Source organism: Oratosquilla oratoria, chromosome 37, assembly GCF_046742065.1.
Source record: "Oratosquilla oratoria isolate Oo_2021 chromosome 37, ASM4674206v1, whole genome shotgun sequence".
Taxonomy (NCBI): domain Eukaryota; kingdom Metazoa; phylum Arthropoda; class Malacostraca; order Stomatopoda; family Squillidae; genus Oratosquilla; species Oratosquilla oratoria.
Genome location: NC_134813.1, coordinates 28718102 through 28737161, shown reverse-complemented (window position 1 = coordinate 28737161; position 19060 = coordinate 28718102). Strand labels below are relative to the sequence as shown.

General features: G+C 39.2%; 1 protein-coding gene across 6 annotated transcripts in view; it reads right to left on the bottom strand.

Moving 5' to 3' along the window:
- Positions 1–145: 145 nt before the first annotated feature.
- Positions 146–19060, bottom strand: part of LOC143019602 (uncharacterized) — a 79498-nt gene continuing 60583 nt past the window's right edge. For all 6 annotated transcript variants that reach the window (XM_076175389.1, XM_076175392.1, XM_076175393.1 and 3 more), the window contains exons 3-5: positions 14613–14804; positions 10710–10829; positions 146–878 (exon numbers count right to left, since the gene is read on the bottom strand). In XM_076175389.1, coding sequence (XP_076031504.1) covers positions 804–878; positions 10710–10829; positions 14613–14804 — 387 coding nt within the window. In that variant the 3' untranslated portion in view covers positions 146–803. The remainder of the gene's footprint in view (positions 879–10709; positions 10830–14612; positions 14805–19060) is intronic.

Below are 19060 nucleotides of genomic sequence, written 5' to 3'. Positions count from 1 at the left end.
TAGTTCAAGTATTATTTTTGGTTTGATTTATGCAATGACATGGAACAGTTTTTTTTTTTTTTTATCAGAAATTAGTAGAAAATATTGTTGTATGTATATATATATAATATATATATATATATATATATATATATATATATATATATATATATATATATATATATATATATATATATATATATATATATATATATATTATTTTTTTCTTTTATGGCTATGCTTTAACCCTCTCAGATCTTAATCCTTTTACTGCACAAGGAATTTCTTTCAACTGAGTGGTAGCCAAAACAAATGCACAAATTGTAGTTAGCAATGATAGGATTACCAAAGACAGGTTTAACCCTTTTGTTGTGCAGGGGATTTCCCTCAGCTGAATTAAACTGCCTGGCAGCTAACCAGACCAAATGCATAATTTGTGAATATAGTAGTGAAAGGATTAAGAAAGAGATGAAGAACCCAATCTCCTTGCTGCAATGGTGGTTTGGATCACCCTTGTATAAATCAATGTGATCTAGTGTATTCAAGTGGCTACCCATCTAAGATCAGTCACTTCTTTCCACATGAAACTTACTGTGCATTATAACTGGGGCATCAGACAGTTCAAACCACTGTGACAGTGAAAAATCATATACATAAATACATAAATTTACATGGCAGAGAAATGGTTTAGGAGAATTAAGATTAATTTCTTAAAAGCACTTATTAAAAGCTTCTCCACTACTATGCTGGCAGTTTTAGCTAAAAACATACAGGCAACTCATGTGTAGCACATGAAAAAATATTGGTCTCAGGTATAGCAGCATTTATCCTCGACGATAGCTTCTGACAGAGTATGCTGCAGAGATGAGATACAGCAATGTGAGGACCAGTCCAATTGCCTGCAAGAAAATAAATAAGAAAGTAGTAAAAACTTCAACTGATGTGATGTATAACATGAAGATTTACATGTAATGGCATACATATGGGATACATAAACCCTACTGAAGTACATGGAAAGATATTTTAGCTGGGATTCCCTTACAAAGTGAGTGTTCATATTAATGATAGGAGTGTTAGCAGCACAAATGTAGGTACAATTGTCAACAAGAAAACCAAAGTCAAAAGGAAATACTGACAAATCCCACTGTTTACATTGCAACTGGTAGCACATGAAGTTTTATGGTTATCTCCTCTGTTGATGAAAAAGGTAAAAATCATGTTCATGGAGCTAAAACTGGGAAGAAATGGTGGGACAACCTCCCAAAATACAAAGACATATCAATGGCCATTAATAAGGTATGTTACCTCCTCCTCCCCTAATGAAATCTCCTCCACAACTTCTTGCTGTGAAACAGAATGCTACTACATAAGCTCTTCGATAGTCAGCTCCTGTCTATGCTCTTCCACAAGCTCATCAATGTCATTATCCACCTCTAGCCCCATGGTCTTGGCCAAAGACACAATCTCATTGACTATGGGCTCCACAGGCACTGACTCATACCCTTCAAAGTTGAGTTCAACAACACTTTCTGGCCAAAGCTTCTTCCAACCCATCTCTTGGTGACCACCTCCCATGCCTTGTCGATCATCTTGAGGCAGGTAATGATGTGGAAGTGGGTCTTTCTAAAACCCTCTGAGAGTGAGATTGGTCCACTCAGTCACCTCAAAATAACGATCGAAGAGCACTTTTAGTGTAATGCTTCTTAAAACTTGAGATGACCTGCTGGAATAAAGGAGTGGTGTTGGGAGACAGGAACTGGATCTTGATGAAAAGAAATTCATCAAGGAGGTCATCTTCTAGACCTGGAAGATGGGCAGGAGCATTGTCTCTAACAAGCAAGGCATGAAGTGGCAGATTCATCTCAAGCAAATATTTTTTCACAGAAGGACCAAACACTTCTTTAATCCAATCAGTAAAAAGGTCACATGTCACCCAAGCCTTGCTGTTAGACCTCCACATTACACTTAGCCTGCTCCTTTGGACTATACACTTCTTGACGGCTCATGGATTTTCTGAATGGTAAACAAGCAGCAGTTTCACTTTCAAATTGCTGCTTGCATTGGCACAAAACAGCAGCATGAGACAGTCCTTCATTGGCTTGTGACCAAGCAATGCCTTCTCCTCTGTTGCTATATAGGTTCACATCAGCATCTTCCAGAAAAGACCCATCTCGTCACAATTAAAAACCTGCTGCAGCAGGTAACCCTAAGAATACACAAGCTTCTTAAAGTCACCAATGAAGTTCTCTTCTGCCTTTGTGTTAGAGCTTGCTGTTTTGCTGTGCCTCACAATGCTGTGGATGCCAGTTCTTTCAAACTTTTCAAACCACCCACGGCTTACCTTGAATGCTTCTTCTTTGTCCATTGCTGCTCCTGGCATTTTCTAAATGAGGTTGGTGAAAATTACTCGTCTTCTCACAAATGATGCTCTCATTAATAGTGTTACCTTGCATTTGCTTTTCCTTGAGCCATATGAGAAGCAACCTTTCAGCATCATCAAGAATACACTGCCATTGAATAGATATTTTTGTCATTCCCTTTGAAGCATCTATCTCCTTAATCTTGTCCTTGTTCTTGAGGGTAATGTAAATTGTTGATGTAGTCCAATTGTATGTGTGTGATAGGTCAGCCAAGTTCACATCTCATTTTTGCTTCTCAATGATTTCACGTTTACCATAGTCCTTACATGCCTAAGTGCCGCCCCAGGGCAAAGTTCTCAGTGACGCTCCCCCCCCTCCCCCATCTCCAATATCCCTTCCTGCCTATTATAACTATTGGCTTGCTAAATATTTAAACAGATTTTAAAATTGTTATTTAATGTCCCTATTGCAGAAAGGATAAGGGAAAATTTTGTATATTACGGTGAAATATTCAGGGCTCCTTTGACATTTTTATCATTATCATTATTTTGTCAGCCTTGTGGGCAACATGTCCAGACTAGAACTGCATCCCCCCCCTAAATGTGCCGCCCCAGGGCATCTGCCCCCCTTCATGTGAGGGCCCTGTATTTCACTGCTACGATGATTTGTCTTCTCTTATTCCTGTTTTGCTTTTTTTTCAGACATTCTTGCAAGGGTTATTAAAATTTGCACTGAAAAAAGAACACAATGCGTCTGAACACAAGTTTGGAAAATGTACATTACAAGCGACAGTAATATGGTTGCAGAATGAGCACTAAAGTTTGGTGCTTGTTCTGCAACCATATTACTGTCGTTTGTAATGTTTAGTCGAACCATAGACTAACATTAGAGCTTCCCAGCAATACGAACAAAACACTCACTCCCTATACGTATGTGTCCAGCTCCCATTACTGGCTTCATATTGAAAGTACATAACTGATCTATGACACATTATTTCATCGTTAATCAATCACCACATAAACATTTATTTCGTTTCCAATTGAGTTTCATGATTCACTTAGATGTATTTGACTGCATCTTCATGGTATGTGTGAGAGGAGGAAGAGTTCCTGCCACAATGTATTTTTACCTAATTGTATTTTATGGGACAAGAGCTTTGCTCGTAGTGACCCACAATCGTATCTCTCTGCATCAAGTTTATTCTTAAAATCATGTATAGTTTTGGCACTCACTGTTTCTCTGTTTAGTTTGTTCCAGACATCAATCACTCTATGTGGGAAGCTTTTCTTTTTCATGTCTCTTCTGTAAATGTCCTTTTTTTAGCTTTTTTTCGTGTCCTCTTGTTTCTCTTCTTTCCCATTTTAATAAGTCATCTCTATCGAGGGAGTCATATGAGAGGTACAAAGAAAAGAAAAGAAAAGAGTAGTAAAGCAAAAGGTAAAGGAGGCAAAGAGGAGAGCAGATGTGAAATGGGGTAAGAGTATGACAGAAAATTTTGAAAGTAATAAAAAGATGTTTTGGAAAGAAATTAAGAGAGGAAGAGGAGGCGAATCAAGTAGAGAAGAAAAGGTAAAAGGTGCAGATAGAGAGATGATAATGGAAGAGAGGGCAGTAAGAGGAAGATGGGCAGAATATTTTAGGGAGTTGCTAAATGTGAAGGAGGATAGGGAGGGAAAGATAGCTGCAGTGGGAAATGCTAAGAAAATGACTGTGATGAGTGAGGAAAATGGAGGAGAAATAAGGAAGGATGAAGTGAAGGCGGTTGTTAAGATGATGAAAGCAGGTAAGGCACCTGGTCTGGATGGATGCCATGCAGAATGTCTAAAAAAAAAAGGAGGTACAGTGATGGTGGACTGGTTGGTGAGGTTATTTAATGTTTGCTGGAGAGAGGGTAGAGTGCCAGAGGATTGGAGGAGTGCCTGTATAGTTCCACTTTACAAGGGAAAAGGGGACAAGTGTGAATGTAATAGTTTCAGAGGGATTAGCTTGTTGAGTGTAGCTGGGAAGGCTTATGGGAGGATCTTGATTGAGAGGATTAGGAGAGGAACAGAGGGAGTAATTGGTGAGGAACAGTGTGGATTTAGGAAGGGTAGAGGTTGTATAGATCAGATTTTTGTGGTAAGACAGATATGTGAGAAAGCTATAAGAAAGGGGAAGGATGTTTTTTGGGCTTTTATGGATCTGGAAAAGGCTTACGACAGGGTAGACAGAAAGGCACTGTGGGAGGTTTTGTGGATATACGGGATAGGAGGAAAGCTTCTAGGAGCTGTCAAGAGTTTTTATGAGAGTAGTAGAGCTTGTGTCAGGATTAGAAATGGAGAGAGTGAGTGGTTCGAGGTAAAGGTGGGACTTCGTCAGGGATGCGTTATGTCGCCCTGGCTGTTCAACTTGTACATGGATGGGGTAGTGCGAGAGGTAAATGCAAGGGTGGTGGGTCAGGTATTGGAGATGGTTAAAGAAAATGGAGAAAAGTGGGAGATGAGCCAGCTGTTGTTTGCGGACAACACTGCACTTGTGGCAGGATCGGAGGAGGGATTGAGGAAGTTGGTGACAGAGTTTGGGAGAGTGTGTGATAGAAGAAAGCTGAAGATAAATGAGGGTAAAAGTAAGGTGATGAGATGTTCAAGGGGTGAAAGTGGCAGCAGACTGGAAGTGAGCATTAAGGAGAGTGACTGGAGTAAGTGGATAGTTTTAGATACTTGGGTGCAAATGTGGCAGGAAAAGGTGGAGGTAGAATGTAGATTGAGAGAAGCAAGTAAATGCCTTGGTGGATTAAAAAGTGTATTGAGGAATAGACATTTGGGAATGGATGCGAAGAGGAGACTGTATGAAGGAGTGATTGTGCCAACAGTACTGTATGGGGCAGAAACATGGAACATAAGAGAAGAAGAGAGAAGGAGTTTGAATGTGTTTGAGATGAGGTGTCTGAGAAGTATGATGGGTGTTACTAGGCTAGATAGAGTGAGAAATGAGGAGGTGAGGAGGAGAACAGGGGTGGAAAGGGAGTTGGGAGATAGGGTTGATGAAAGAGTATTAGGATGATTTGGATACATGGAAAGAATGAGTGAAGAAAGACTAGTAAAAGAGGTATGGAAGGCAGATGTGGAGGGAGTGAACATGAGGGGACGTCCTAGGATGAGGTGGATGAATGGGGTGAAGGGGGCTTTGGGGAAGAGGGGAATGTCTGTTGAGGAAGGACGGGAGAGGACAGAAGACAGGGGTGAATGGAGAATGGTTGTATATGGATGATGCTGTAATGCATGAGGTGGAATGGGCGGGGGGATGGAAGGTGAGGTAGTATGTGTGAGCAAAATTTGACGCAGCCCAAAGGGATTTCTCCCCGTCTTCTCCCTTTCTACATGGAGGAACAGAGAGGGGTGTCTTCGATTTAATGAAGCTGCCGTGCTGTGGATGTGCTGTGTCTTGCGACACTGCCTCTGACCCAGGACAGTGGACAAGGTGCAGGGATGACCCGTCATCCAAGAGGTGCTAAGATGAGAGGGAGGGTGGAGGGGTGTGGAGTGTATTCAGGGATGGAATGGGTGGGAATGATTTTATGCCTTTTCCTTTTTGGCTACCTCCCTTGTAAGGGGGAAAAAGCCTTGGTATATGTATGTAAGTATCGAGAATTTCCATCCCTTTCATAATTCTGTAAATGGTCAACCAATCACCTCTTTCTCTTCTCTGTTCCAGTGTTGATAGATGTAATTTCTCCAATCTTTGTATGTCAAATTTGATAGTGTAGGTGCCATTTTTGTCGCTGCTCTTTGGATTCTTTCTAATTTTTTTATGTTCATTTTTGTGCTAGGTGCCCATAGTGTTGCAGCATATTCTAGTTTAGGTCTTATTAGTGTAACCACTATTTTTTTTACCATTTCTTCATCCGTGTAGTCAAAGGCCACTTTTATTGATCTTAATAAGTTAAAAGTCTCTCCAAATAATTTATTGACATGTTTATCAGGTGTCAAGTCACTTGAGATGATCACTCTCAGGTCCCTTTCTGAATTGACATTTTTTAATTCCTTGTTTCCAATTTTATATTGACCCGATACTCTATTTTTGCTTTTTCCAAATTCCATTATGCTACATTTCTTAATGTTGAAGTTTATCTCACATCTCTGACTCCATTCCCATATTTTGTCTAGGTCTTCTTGTAGCGATCTGTAATCTTCTTCTGTTCTTACTCTCTTGAGTAATTTGGCATCATCAGTAAAGAAGTTCATGTAACAATTGACTCCCTCATCCATACCATTTATATATATGGCAAACATTAAAGGAGCCAATACAGAGCCTTGTGGGACCCCATTCTTCACATCTTCCCAGTTTGAATTTTTGTCTCTAAGTACCACTCTCATTTTTCTCCCAATTAAGAAATCCTTCATCTATTCCAGTAGCTTACCTTGTATTCTTCCTACTATTTAAATTTTTCGTATTAATTTTTTATGTGGTACCTTGTCAACTACCTTCTGCAAGTCCAAGAAGGCACAATCTGCCCAGCCATCTCTTTCTTGTATTATCTCAATTAATCTCGAGTAAAAGCATATTAAGTTTGTGGTACAAGATCTTCCACTTCTAAAGCCAAATTGTTTAGGGTTTACTATTTTATTTTCTTCCAAGTGTTTGGTCCATTTGTTTCTGATGACTTTTTCACATATTTTTGCTACTGTGCTTGTAAGGGATACTGGTCTGAAGTTTGTGGGATCTTCTTTGTTTCCTCCTTTATATATTGGTACTATGCATCTTTCCAATCTTGTGGTACTTTTCCTTCTTTGAGTGAGAAGTCTATCATCTTGTATAAGTTGTCTGTCAGTTCATCTATGCACTCTTTCAGTATCCAATCTGATATTCCATCTGTTCCATACAATTTCCTAACATCTAGGTTTTTTTATTTGGTCTCTTATGTCTGATCATAACTGCCTTTTCTGTGTCATCTATATATTCTTTGTCTCCTTCATGCAATTTTACTATTTCATGTTTATCCTTTAGTTTTTCATTTATACATCTGTAAAAGAGTTTAGGTTGATCCTTACATTTGTCTATAATATCTTTTTCATAGTTTCTTTTTTCTTTCCTGCATGTATTCACATATTCATTTCTAAGTTTTATATATGTTTGTCATTTGAATATTTTTTGTCTCTTTTCCATTTTTTCCAGGCTTTGTCTCTTCTGTCTTTACCCTCACTACACCTTTTGTTATACCAACACTATATAAATCTCTTTTTGTTTCTTTTTTGGTACATATTTACCAATTCCTTCCTTGTGCTTTTCTTTGAATATGTTCCATTTGTCTTCATTCTTTGTTTCCTCTTTAGAGAATTTATCTCAGTTTGTGTTTTGGAAAAAATTTCTTAGTTTTACAAAATCCATTTTGTTGTACATTAATCTTCCTTCTGTATGTTTATCATTCCTACCAACATTGTTTTGTTATTTTAATTCAAACTCTATTAGTACATAGTCACTCTTTCCAATTGGTGTTTTATACCCCTATGTGTTCAGAAGTTAATATTAAGTCTAGTTTCGAGTAGGGGAGCATGCATGGTCCACATGGCTGTGTTGACATTTACTACACACCATATTTTCTTTGCTTCCATTTGGTTTCCTACTGCTACAAAGACTTACAATTGTTCACATTGCCTAGATAATTGAAACAGAAGAGGACTGTAGCAGAGAAGGGGAGAAAATCATGCATAAGTAAGAAGTGTAAAGAGGAAAGAGCTAGTGCTGTCACTCCCAGCCTCTCAGCTGTTGCTGCTACACACCAGCTCACACCAGCTCCCAAATCTGTGGTCCAACAAAAATACTTTCTTTGATTTTTGCATCACTTACTCTAGAAAACTTATTTTTCAAATATGTGAATCCCTTGCCAGTTCTATCCATACCTCTAATAAAAAAAATTAATGAACCCTAGCTTGATATGTAAAAAGGCAGATAAATTTTCTCTGAATCAACAAGAGGAGGATTGACAACATTCTTTTCTCCTGGGGTCAGAGATCGTTTCAGCCACACATTTTTTTCATGATGATTTTTCTTATCCCAACTGTCCCACTTACAGAAAAAGCAACAAAATTATGTGTAACCCAGTTGCATTCCAAGTAAAAGTGCCACAACCTTTAGGTCACAACAGATATTCTATCAATGTTCTTCATACTTAATTTTTTGCAATAGAAGCTTCATACTCGCATATGTTTCCTTCATGTTAGTTTCATGGGCCGGAGGAGCAGAAGAAAACTTATTTCCATTGTGGAGCAAAGCAGCTTTCAGGCTCACTTTTGAAGAGTCAATAAACAAGCTCCCCTCATTCCTGTCATATCTATGATTAAGTTCCTCCATAAAAGAATATACATCACTGCAAAACACCACACCATCCTCAAGTGAGAAAAATTGTTCAAAATCATAAAATCATAATATCACTTATGATAAAAGCTAACTTTAGATTCTTTCTGGATGCTCAGGCTACTCTGAAACTATCAAACTGGACAAGGGTTGTACATATGAAGGGGAAGTTGGAGTCATGCATTGTGATCAAGATACAGTCACGGAGGCATGGGGCGGCATAGCCAGGCCATAAAGTGTCATTTCTACATGATGCCTGCCTCTCAACAGGCTAGTTCTCTCTCTCTTTCCTCCTTCCCCCCAAACCTTAAAATACCATCCCCTTTTGGAAATATGTATGTGATACATAAGTAGATTAGCCAAAGTGAATATTATGAAAGATTTAGATGAGTTCTAAGAGATGGCAAGTCATCTAAATGTCCAAGCATTCAGAGTTGAATACTAAAACACAAAAACTATATATATATGGGGAATCAATTAGTCATACATAAATAACAGAAACCATAGTTTGGTTACATAAGCAGAAATTATAGAATGGAGGCCTCCCCTCAAAAATCATTGATATCATTACTCATTCCAGACAACAGTCACAGAAACATCTTACAACAAAATTAAATGGTCAAATCCATCTATTGGGAAAGAACCCAAAAATTGTAGAATTTTGAAAGAGAGCTTCCTGTGGCCATATGATTCCAAAGATACATACATACATACATATACCAAGGCTTTTTCCCCCTTCCAAGGGAGGTAGCCACAAAAGGAAAGGCATAAAAACACTCCCACCCATTTCATCCCTAAATACACTCCACACCCCTCCCACCCTTCCTCTCATCTGAGCACCTCCTGGATGACGGGTCATCCCTGAACCCTGCCCACCGCCCTGGGTCAGAAGCAGTGTCGCAAGACACAGTACATCCACAGCAAGGCCGCTTCATTTAATCGGCGACCCCCCCTCTCCGTCCCCCTTTGCATATAAGGAGAGGACGGGGAGAAATCCCTTCGGGCTGCGTCAAAATTTACTCACACATACTACCCCGCCCATTCCTCCTCATGCAGTCACAACATCATCCATATACAACCATTCCCCACTCACCTCTGTCTTCCGTCCTCTCCCTTCCTTCCTCAACAGACATTCCCCTCTTCCCCAAAGCCCCCTTCACCCCATCCATCCGCCTCATCCTAGGACGTCCCCTCATGTTCACTCCCTCCACATCTGCCTTCCATACCTCTTTTACTAGTCTTTCTTCACTCATTCTTTCCATGTGACCAAACCATCCTAATATTCTTTCATCAACCCTCTCTCCCAAATCCTTTTTCACCCCTGTTCTCCTCCTCACCTCCTCATTTCTCACTCTATCTAGCCTAGTAACCCCCACCATACTTCTCAGACACCTCATCTCAAACACATTCAAACTCCTTCTCTCTTCTTCTCTTATGTTCCACGTTTCTGCCCCATACAGTGCTGTTGGCACAATCACTCCTTCATACAGTCTCCTCTTCGCATCCATTCCCAATGTCTATTTCTCATTACACTCTTTAAACCACCAAGGCATTTACTCGCTTCTCTCAATCTACATTCTACCTCCACCTTCACTCCACCTTTTCCTGCTACACTTGCACCCAAGTATCTAAAACTATCCACTTCCTCCAGTCGCTCTCCCTTAATGTTCACTTCCAGTCTACTGCCACTTTCACCCCTTGTACATCTCATCACCTTACTTTTACCCACATTTATCTTTAGCTTTCTTCTATCACATACTCTCCCAAACTCTGCCACCAGCTTCCTCAATCCCTCCTCTGACCCTGCCACAAGCGCAAGTTTTCCCACTTGGATTGTAAGAGGCGAGAAGAAAGGGACGGGGAGAGGGACTAGGCATCCTTCTCCCTGTAGCCCCACGGGGCACACATCCTAAAGACAAAAGATTCCAAAGATGCTGCTGAAAATCTGGGAAAGTCAAAGATAAATTTGGCAACTGGAAGGAAGTGTTTGGTTAGAAGTCTAGATAAGTCAAATACTTAAATTTCTATGGTACTCACTGCAGCTGCTATCTTGGTCTCATAATATCCCACTACTCGCTTGTTGTCTTGGAGGTACACAAGATAAACAATGGATGCAGAGAGATACAGGATGAAGGCCACTATATGGTACATGGACTCCTGAAATGGGATATACATATATAGAAGAGATACAGGATATTGGTCACAATATGGTACAGAAGTTCCTGAAGTAGGATGGTTACATATATATATATATATATATATATATATATATATATATATATATATATATATATATATATATATATATATATATATATATATACATACATACACATATATGAGGTCTGTTAAAAAAAATATGGGGACTGTTTGAATTGCATGGCTCCAGTTGGTTCCAGGGAAATCCGCTTCGCGTTGCTAGGTTTGCACAGATCAGCTGATTATGACGCCATTTCTCGATTGCAGATATCTTTATTTGTGTATTAGCTAATTAGGTTTTTGCACTTGTTTACTGTTATGATAATGCACAACTGAAGAATGCTCCAGTATATATATATGGTATGACATAACATGTAGGCTATCTGTTGTGCCAATCTAGCCACATTCTGATATTATTATGATGTCAATGAATGTCAAATGGTTATAGGTATATATGATGAGGAGGCATTAATGCAGAGAGATATAGTGCTTAATACAGTAGATGTGAAGGCCTGAAGATGTGATAATGTATAAGTACAAAGGGCAATGGATCAGAGCTGGGGGCGTTAACACTGGACAGATACGGTTTTACCGCCAGACAGGTAGTGCATTACCGAAAAATCTGGGGTGCATTTCCGTCAATGTGTATTATATACATATATATGTATATTGTACAATGCATATATGTATACACCAAGGACTACTATTACACATGACGTGCGCACCCAGATCCCTGGGTCCACTAGCGAAGGCCAGTCCAGTGCAGGGTTGCCACTCCTAGTGTTTTCCCACTAGATCTATTATTTTTTGCCTCAATCTAGTAGTCTAGTGGTTTTTTGTCATTTATATCAAGAATCTAGTATATTTTGAAGATCCTAATAAAAACGTTTAATTTTGCATTATGGAGCCAAATTCTTGGAGCCAGATGCTAGATTGAAAATGTTTGAGCCAAACAAAAAATAGTGCCAGATCTGGCACCAAAAGTGCTAAATTGGCAACCCTGCCTACTAATCATGCAACCATCCTACAAAGTACAAAATATAGCAGGCTGTCATGCTCACATCTAGGTTTGTATCTGTTTTCGCAAAATGTTATTTTTCTGCATCATTTCTGTCTAATACTTCTTGAATTATTCCATGAAAGCATGATTTGTCATCGAGAGGTTTTGAAAATTAGCTATAACACATTCACACATACAGTTACTATAAATTGAATGTATATCATACGAACTCCATAGAAATTGTCAGTCAAATTGGCGCACTTGTTATTTGCTTATAGTATGTTTGCACAATTGATTGGTTACATTAGTATATAGATGGTTGCAGGACGGTTGAGGTTTGTATTATCAGAATTGTAAAGAGCATACAACAACAGTCTTGCCTGAATTCAAGTGACGAGTTTAGCTCATAGTTTTCTACTTGACTAAATAGTTATTGGTTGTGAAAGTTTGGATTGTTGCACCATTACAGCCAGTGGTAATTAGTTTGATGTACAGTATACAGTTTTCTAACTTCAAAATGTTTTCATGTGTATGTTGTGTAATATCATTTGAATCTAGTAGTTTTTTGTTTAATGTAGTAGATTTTGGCAAGCTGTCTAGGTTTTTTTCATTTTCCAGAGTGGCAACACTGGTCCAGTGTGCTACTAGCAATGGAGGTGTTAAGGTTGTGTTACTCCGTCTTTCCCACGTGGCTGCATTTAGAAGTAGATTATATTTGTTTACATAGGTTCTTGCTGATTTTGTGTATTCAAAATGCTGAATAAGTGTGGTGTTGTGAACTGCAATGGTAATTATAACAAGGATAACAGGTGCCGAGTGTTTCAATTGCCAAAAGACCGTTATGAAAGACAGAAGTGGATTGATGTGCTGCCACCACGTAAGAACTTTGTTGTTGATTCTGACAGATTTTTCATTTGTGAGAAACACTGGGGTCCCAACACGCCTTCTATCAAATTGCCTGGTGGTTCTACGCGACCTGCGATCCCTCCCAGTGTCTTCAATGTGCCTGCTTCATGTCTGCCATCTTCAAAACCTGTACCTCACCTGGCAAAGGCCGAAGACAAGCAACTGAGGCATTTTCTTCAGAAAGATACGATTACTTCATTTGATGCTTTTAGACCTGAACATGACCTACAGAAGCAGTACAAGAACTTAATTATTTCAAGATCGGAAGAAAGGTTAGTGTGTCTGTTCATGACAGAAAATTTCAGTGACTGCAGACTGTCTGTGATTGTCGAAAACACACCCACATTGTGTAGCCCACTGATCTGCCGTGCATTCAACAAGTGCATTAGTGTACCACTGGGTAAGACACTTCATCCCAACAATGGTTTGAGGTTGTATGGTCAGTTCGCCGAAGCTGTGCGCTTAGCAATTAACTGTGACATCCCGAGAATGAGAAGAAGCTGGTATTTTTGACATGTCAGTTGGAACTTTTATCACAGAAACAGTTTTCCATGAATGATCATTGTTTTGCTCTTGAATTGTACCCTAAGTGTAGTTATGAACAACTCAGAGACTTTTTGGTGCTGCCAAGGAAATGCAAGCTGCAGTACATCACTTCATCTATTGACAAGGATCAGGTGATGAGGGAAACATTTGCCAAAGTGAAGACACTGCAGCGGAAGAATGTATTTCTCTTGATAGATAAAGTACAGATTCGGCCAACTGTTGCATTATCTGGTGGAGTTCTTAGTGGCATGGTAGTGAACAAGCCAGACTGCAAGGCCACTTCTATGCTATGTATTATGATGAAGTCGCTGCACATAGGGCCTAGTATTATGATTTCTGTGACACCTGTCCACAAGCTTACAGCAGCATACCAGCTTGAGCGTGTGAAGGAGGCAGCAGCTGATGTTGAGAGGGCAGGTGGGCGTGTCATCAGGTCTATCACAGACAACCACAAGATAAACCAGCAATACTGTAAGCTGTTTGATTTTCTAGGTGATTGCCGTGCCACAGCCAAGCATCCTCTTGACAAAGAGTGTGCCAACCCTGGTGTCCACTAACCTCATACAATAATACCTGTTAAGTCTGGCTAAAATTAGCATTGCAAAGCATAACAGTGCCTTAAAAATAGTTTCTTATTTCACTTTAAAAGTTTATATTAACTTATACTGCATTGAATAAGTCAATAGTTGATATATTTGTCCTATATACAATGTTAGGTTTCTAGTTTTGATATATTTGTCCAATATAGAATGTTAGGTTACAAAGAAAGCAATGGCCTCCGCTAGAGGAGCCAGGAATCTGGGTGCGCACGTCCTGTGTAATAGTAGTCCTTGGTATACACATATATAGCTTTTTTGATAATGCACTACCTGTCCAGCAGTAATGCCCCCAGCTCTGCAGTGGACATAATATATCAAGAAGGAAATATGAAAGATATGCATGTGTACAAAAGGGAGGGGCAGTAACCTTGGCAATGTGAAACAGGTGGTATGGTACAGATGTATATAAAATTATCGCAGACAACAAAATATATCTATTAACAACAGAGGCAATTTGGTAAACAGTTTGGAAAGCTTCAAGTCCCTCAAAACAAGACAAAAAAATTAGAAAAGTATTTCCTAAACAGGTCTCATGACCAACAGAGAAAAATGCTACAACTGAAGAGACTCAATTAAATAATGTAAAAATCTTAATATATGACATCTGGAAGGAAACAAGAGTCCTTCTGCACTTAAGGTGCTTCAAAAGCTGCCTCAGATGTAGATACACAGGGCTGGTTTAATACTCACAAAAAGTGTCTTGGGCAGCATGCCAGCAGTGGCAATGGAGAAGATGCAGGCAAAGAGAAGAAGGGCAGTAGTGATGAGACATGTTGTAGCCACTAACAAGAAGAGGAGCTCCGGCACCAGGTCACTGTATACATTCCTTACAGTGTAGTTTATGTAATGGCCTGCAATACCAACTGTCACACAGCCTAAAGCCTGAAATGTGAAAAAAATTTAAGTGGCTAATTTGACTCTTATTTTTCTCAGTGTTACCAGGCAATATGAACAACTTGTGAAAGTACCCTATCCAATAAAGGCTTAACCTACATAGATCTAAAAACTTAAACCATAATAGAACTTTTCAAGGACAGTGTACTCTATTCTCGTTGCTCCCAGTCACTCTTATTCAGTTATGAGACTACCCTTTGTCTGCTAAAGGAAGAGGAGACAGATGCAAATCTGTCAATTTAAGACTTTGATACATGTTATTAATATTTCATGTGACAAGAACAACTGCTACACCAATTGTAGGCAATCTTTCTTGTAAACAGTGTTTTGGCACGGTAATTTTCTTTACAATAGTGTATTTTCAATAATGACAAACAATTTTTGTTCATTTTAAAGATGTCATCATAGTGAAGTGTGTAAAGTGTGTTTTCTGCAGTCTTGTAAGAATACAGTTGCATATCCACAAAGATGATAGTCTTAGGTTATCATCATGGATCATTTCCTCATTTATCTACTAGCCTAACTGGTATGCACATGTAATTTCTACTTTCCCCTTTAGTATTAGGCCCCACCCTCAGTTGAATAAAATCATTGGCATGGTTCATAACAAAAATCTGTAGAGTAAATCACCAGTTTTCAAGGGTCTACCTAAACCTCTTAATTCATCACAAAAGCCCACCCTCACCTCAGTCAAATTGTAGTAACAGTCAGAACAAAATCTACAGTACAATTAGTGTAATGGTGGTTATAATACAATAATAAATATTCTCACTTTTTTATTTGAATGTTACTACCTCTTCATTTACACTGACTGTTACACATGAATTCAATTGTAACTAACAAAGAATCTCAGACCAGAGTCCTATAGACTTGATACATTATAATACTATGGTACCGTGTACCAGTAAATTTGGCTAAAAAATATATATCATATATGTTATATATATATATATATATATATATATATATATATATATATATATATATATATATATATATATATATATATATATATATATATATACATATAAATCAACAGTCTCTTAAGATAAGGCAAGTGGGTTACCTATGTAGTGCCAGGACTTCTGTTTAGATTATTAGGTTAAGTATATCTATAGGCTTAGGGGACATATCAGAAATCTAGGAAATTGGAGTTCCAATTTGATGCAGGACATGAGGTGTATCCCCCTCCACTCCTTTCTTCCTGTTGGCCTACATGACTTTTTCTCCTTGGTAATCAAACCACTTTTTCCACCCCTACTGCACCCTCCTGGTTTTAGTGGGAAAGGATGGCATTCACCAAATTGTGAGTAGTGGCTAGTCCAAGTCCATGGAGATGAAACTATGGATTAGTTTACTGAAAAAAAAAAAATAGTGAGAAAATGGGAGAAATTATACATAACTAGAAATGCCCAATGAGAGTAATCTGATTAGGTTAGGTGACGACATACAAGGGTGTTAGATAGACGAAACCATTGCCAGGGGGATAGGAAACTGATTGAAGGGAAGGTTCGCACCTAATCGAGAATAAGGCTACGGTTACTATGGATGCGAATTCTGACAAAAATGTGTTCTGACGAATACATCAGAAATCCTCGTCAGAACAAGGTGGTTACACTGTACGAGTTTTCTGATATTCTAATAGTCATTACGTTTCTGCCGCCCAGCAAAGATGGATGAACTTGATCAATATTTTTTTCTTGAAAGTCCACTAATAAAGTTAGTGTTGTTAAATGGTGGAAAAACTGAACATGTCAACCAGTTATTTTCTAATAGAGACGACAAAGGAGAGTTCCAAATGTTATTTCAAGAATTGTGGGACCAACCGGAAAAGTTTTTCGACTATTTCAGGATGAGGCCAGCAACATTTGAATACATACTGAAGAGGATAGAAGAAAGCATCAAAAAGTTCTCAAATTTTCATGAATATATTTCGGCAAAACAAAGACTGGCTAACTTTAAGGTAAGAAAAAATTTATACTGAATTCAATTATTTACTTCCATGAAATTTGATAAAGTAAAGGAGGTGTGGAAGGCAGATGTGGAGGGAGTGAACATGAGGGGACGTCCTAGGATGAGATGGATGGATGGGGTGAAGGGGGCTTTGGGGAAGAGGGGAATGTCTGTTGAGGAAGGACAGGAGAGGACAGAAGACAGGGGTGAATGGAGAATGGTTGTACATGGAAAATGTTGTGATGCATGAGGTGGAATGGACAGAGGGATGGGGGGTGAGGTAGTGTGTGCAAGCAAAATTTTGACGCAGCCCGAAGGAATTTCTCCCCATCCTCTCCTTTATATGGGGGGACGGAGAGGGGGGGTCGCCGATTTAATGAAGTGGCCTTGCTGTGGATGTGCTGTGTCTTGTGACACTGCTTCTGACCCAGGGCAGTGGACAGGGTGCAGGGATGACCCGTCATCTAGGAGGTGCTAAGATGGGAGGGAGGGTGGAGGGGTGTGGAGTGTTTTCAGGGATGGAATGGGTGGGAATGATTTTATGCCTTTTCCTTTTTGGCTACCTCCCTAGTAAGGGGGAAGAAGCCTTGGTATATGTATGTATGAAATTTGATGTACATATTCAAAAATGAAATTATTTACTTCCATGAGATATAATATACATATTCAAAAATGAAAATGCAAACTGGTGAAATACAATTGAACAAAATTAAACGAATGGCACTTGCAAAAAAATAATTCAATTATTTACTTCCACTTCCACTTTTGCCGAGAAATATCTCTGTTATGGTAATTTTTGTCTCTCATATCCCACAAACACCTGTTCTCGTCCACAAGGCTGATCAATTTATCGTTATCCATGGTGGAACAATAAAATCGATCGAAATTCAACGCACAAAAATACCAAAAACAGACGCAGGTCGCATGAAAAAATCAAATTTTTTTGAACGCTCAATTGCTTCTGACGACTTCGTACGTGTTCTGACGTATTCGTTGCTGCCGTAAAGACTCTCATTGGAATGCATGGTGTTTGTTTTTTCTTCGAATTCGTCCGAACAGATATTCGTCAGAATTCGCATCCATAGTAACCGTAGCCTAAGGCGTCATTCTACGACGAGACTTCTTGACATACGATACAGGTTGGTTCCTTGTGTTCCTCACCCAGAGGAAAAATGAAATTGTCGAGATTGAAATATTGTTCTTAAGTAGCCTATTAATTTTGGTAGGGAACTGATGAATCTAGTGACATTTACAAGTGTTCGAATTGTGATTCTAAGACGAGACTTCTTGACATACAGGCACCGTTTACACAATACAATATGGAAATAAGCGTACATGCTTTTTGTCTTATCCTCGGCAATTTGCATTTATTATTCCGAACTATGTGTTCATGTCATTATTTGCACTTCATGTACATTGATTCATTGCCAAATAAAGTCTACCTATCTATCTATCTAATATCATATACACTATCACAATAGAGAAAGAAATGTTAAGAGTGTGGCTTCCGTCGTTCGCCAGACGATATGGACATAAGTTCAGAAGGATAGTTATTACTGATTTATGTATGAACTGTGGGTAGATTAAATTTCTTATTTCGAGAAAGGTCTTTGGATCATTAAGGCGTAGCGGCCCAATTAATTTGATTCACTTGTTACTACAGCATTGATCACGTGCTAGCCATAGGTTCGAGTCCTCAGTCGTACCATGTTTCAATTTCTGCATGTTGCCTCCACGGAGCTTCCGATGTTGATGTTCTGTTGAAGTCGACAGCAGTTACAGCATTATTCAGTTTGCAGTTTGCTTTTTCAATTTTTCTAACGGTGTTCCAATCTTTGAAGGGGAGGGTACTTTTTCTCACCCTCCTCCTGATAGACCTGATAGGTCTGTCAGTTGCCACGTCTCGTTAGCTCTCTCCATTGTTGACGTTCCTCGTACTTTCTATCCCTCTCAACCTCCTCCAGTGAAGTTCCTCTCTTGTGCAGGGCCTGCTGGATATTTGTTCTCCATCTCATTCTTGGGCGTCCTACAGGTCTTCCTCCTTTCGGTTTCCATAAGTAGTACCTCTTTGGATATCTTTGCTCTTCCATCCGCATAACATGTCCGTACCATCTCAGCTGTCCTCTCTCCACATAGTCCAGTACATTCTCAACCCCTAATGCTTCTCTTATAACTTGATTCCTTATTCGAGACGTCTTTCGGCCTTCACTGGGCCATCTTCAGGAGTGTAAGTTACACATCTATACTTACACTCCTGAAGATGGCCACGTGAAGGCTGAAAGACGTCTCGA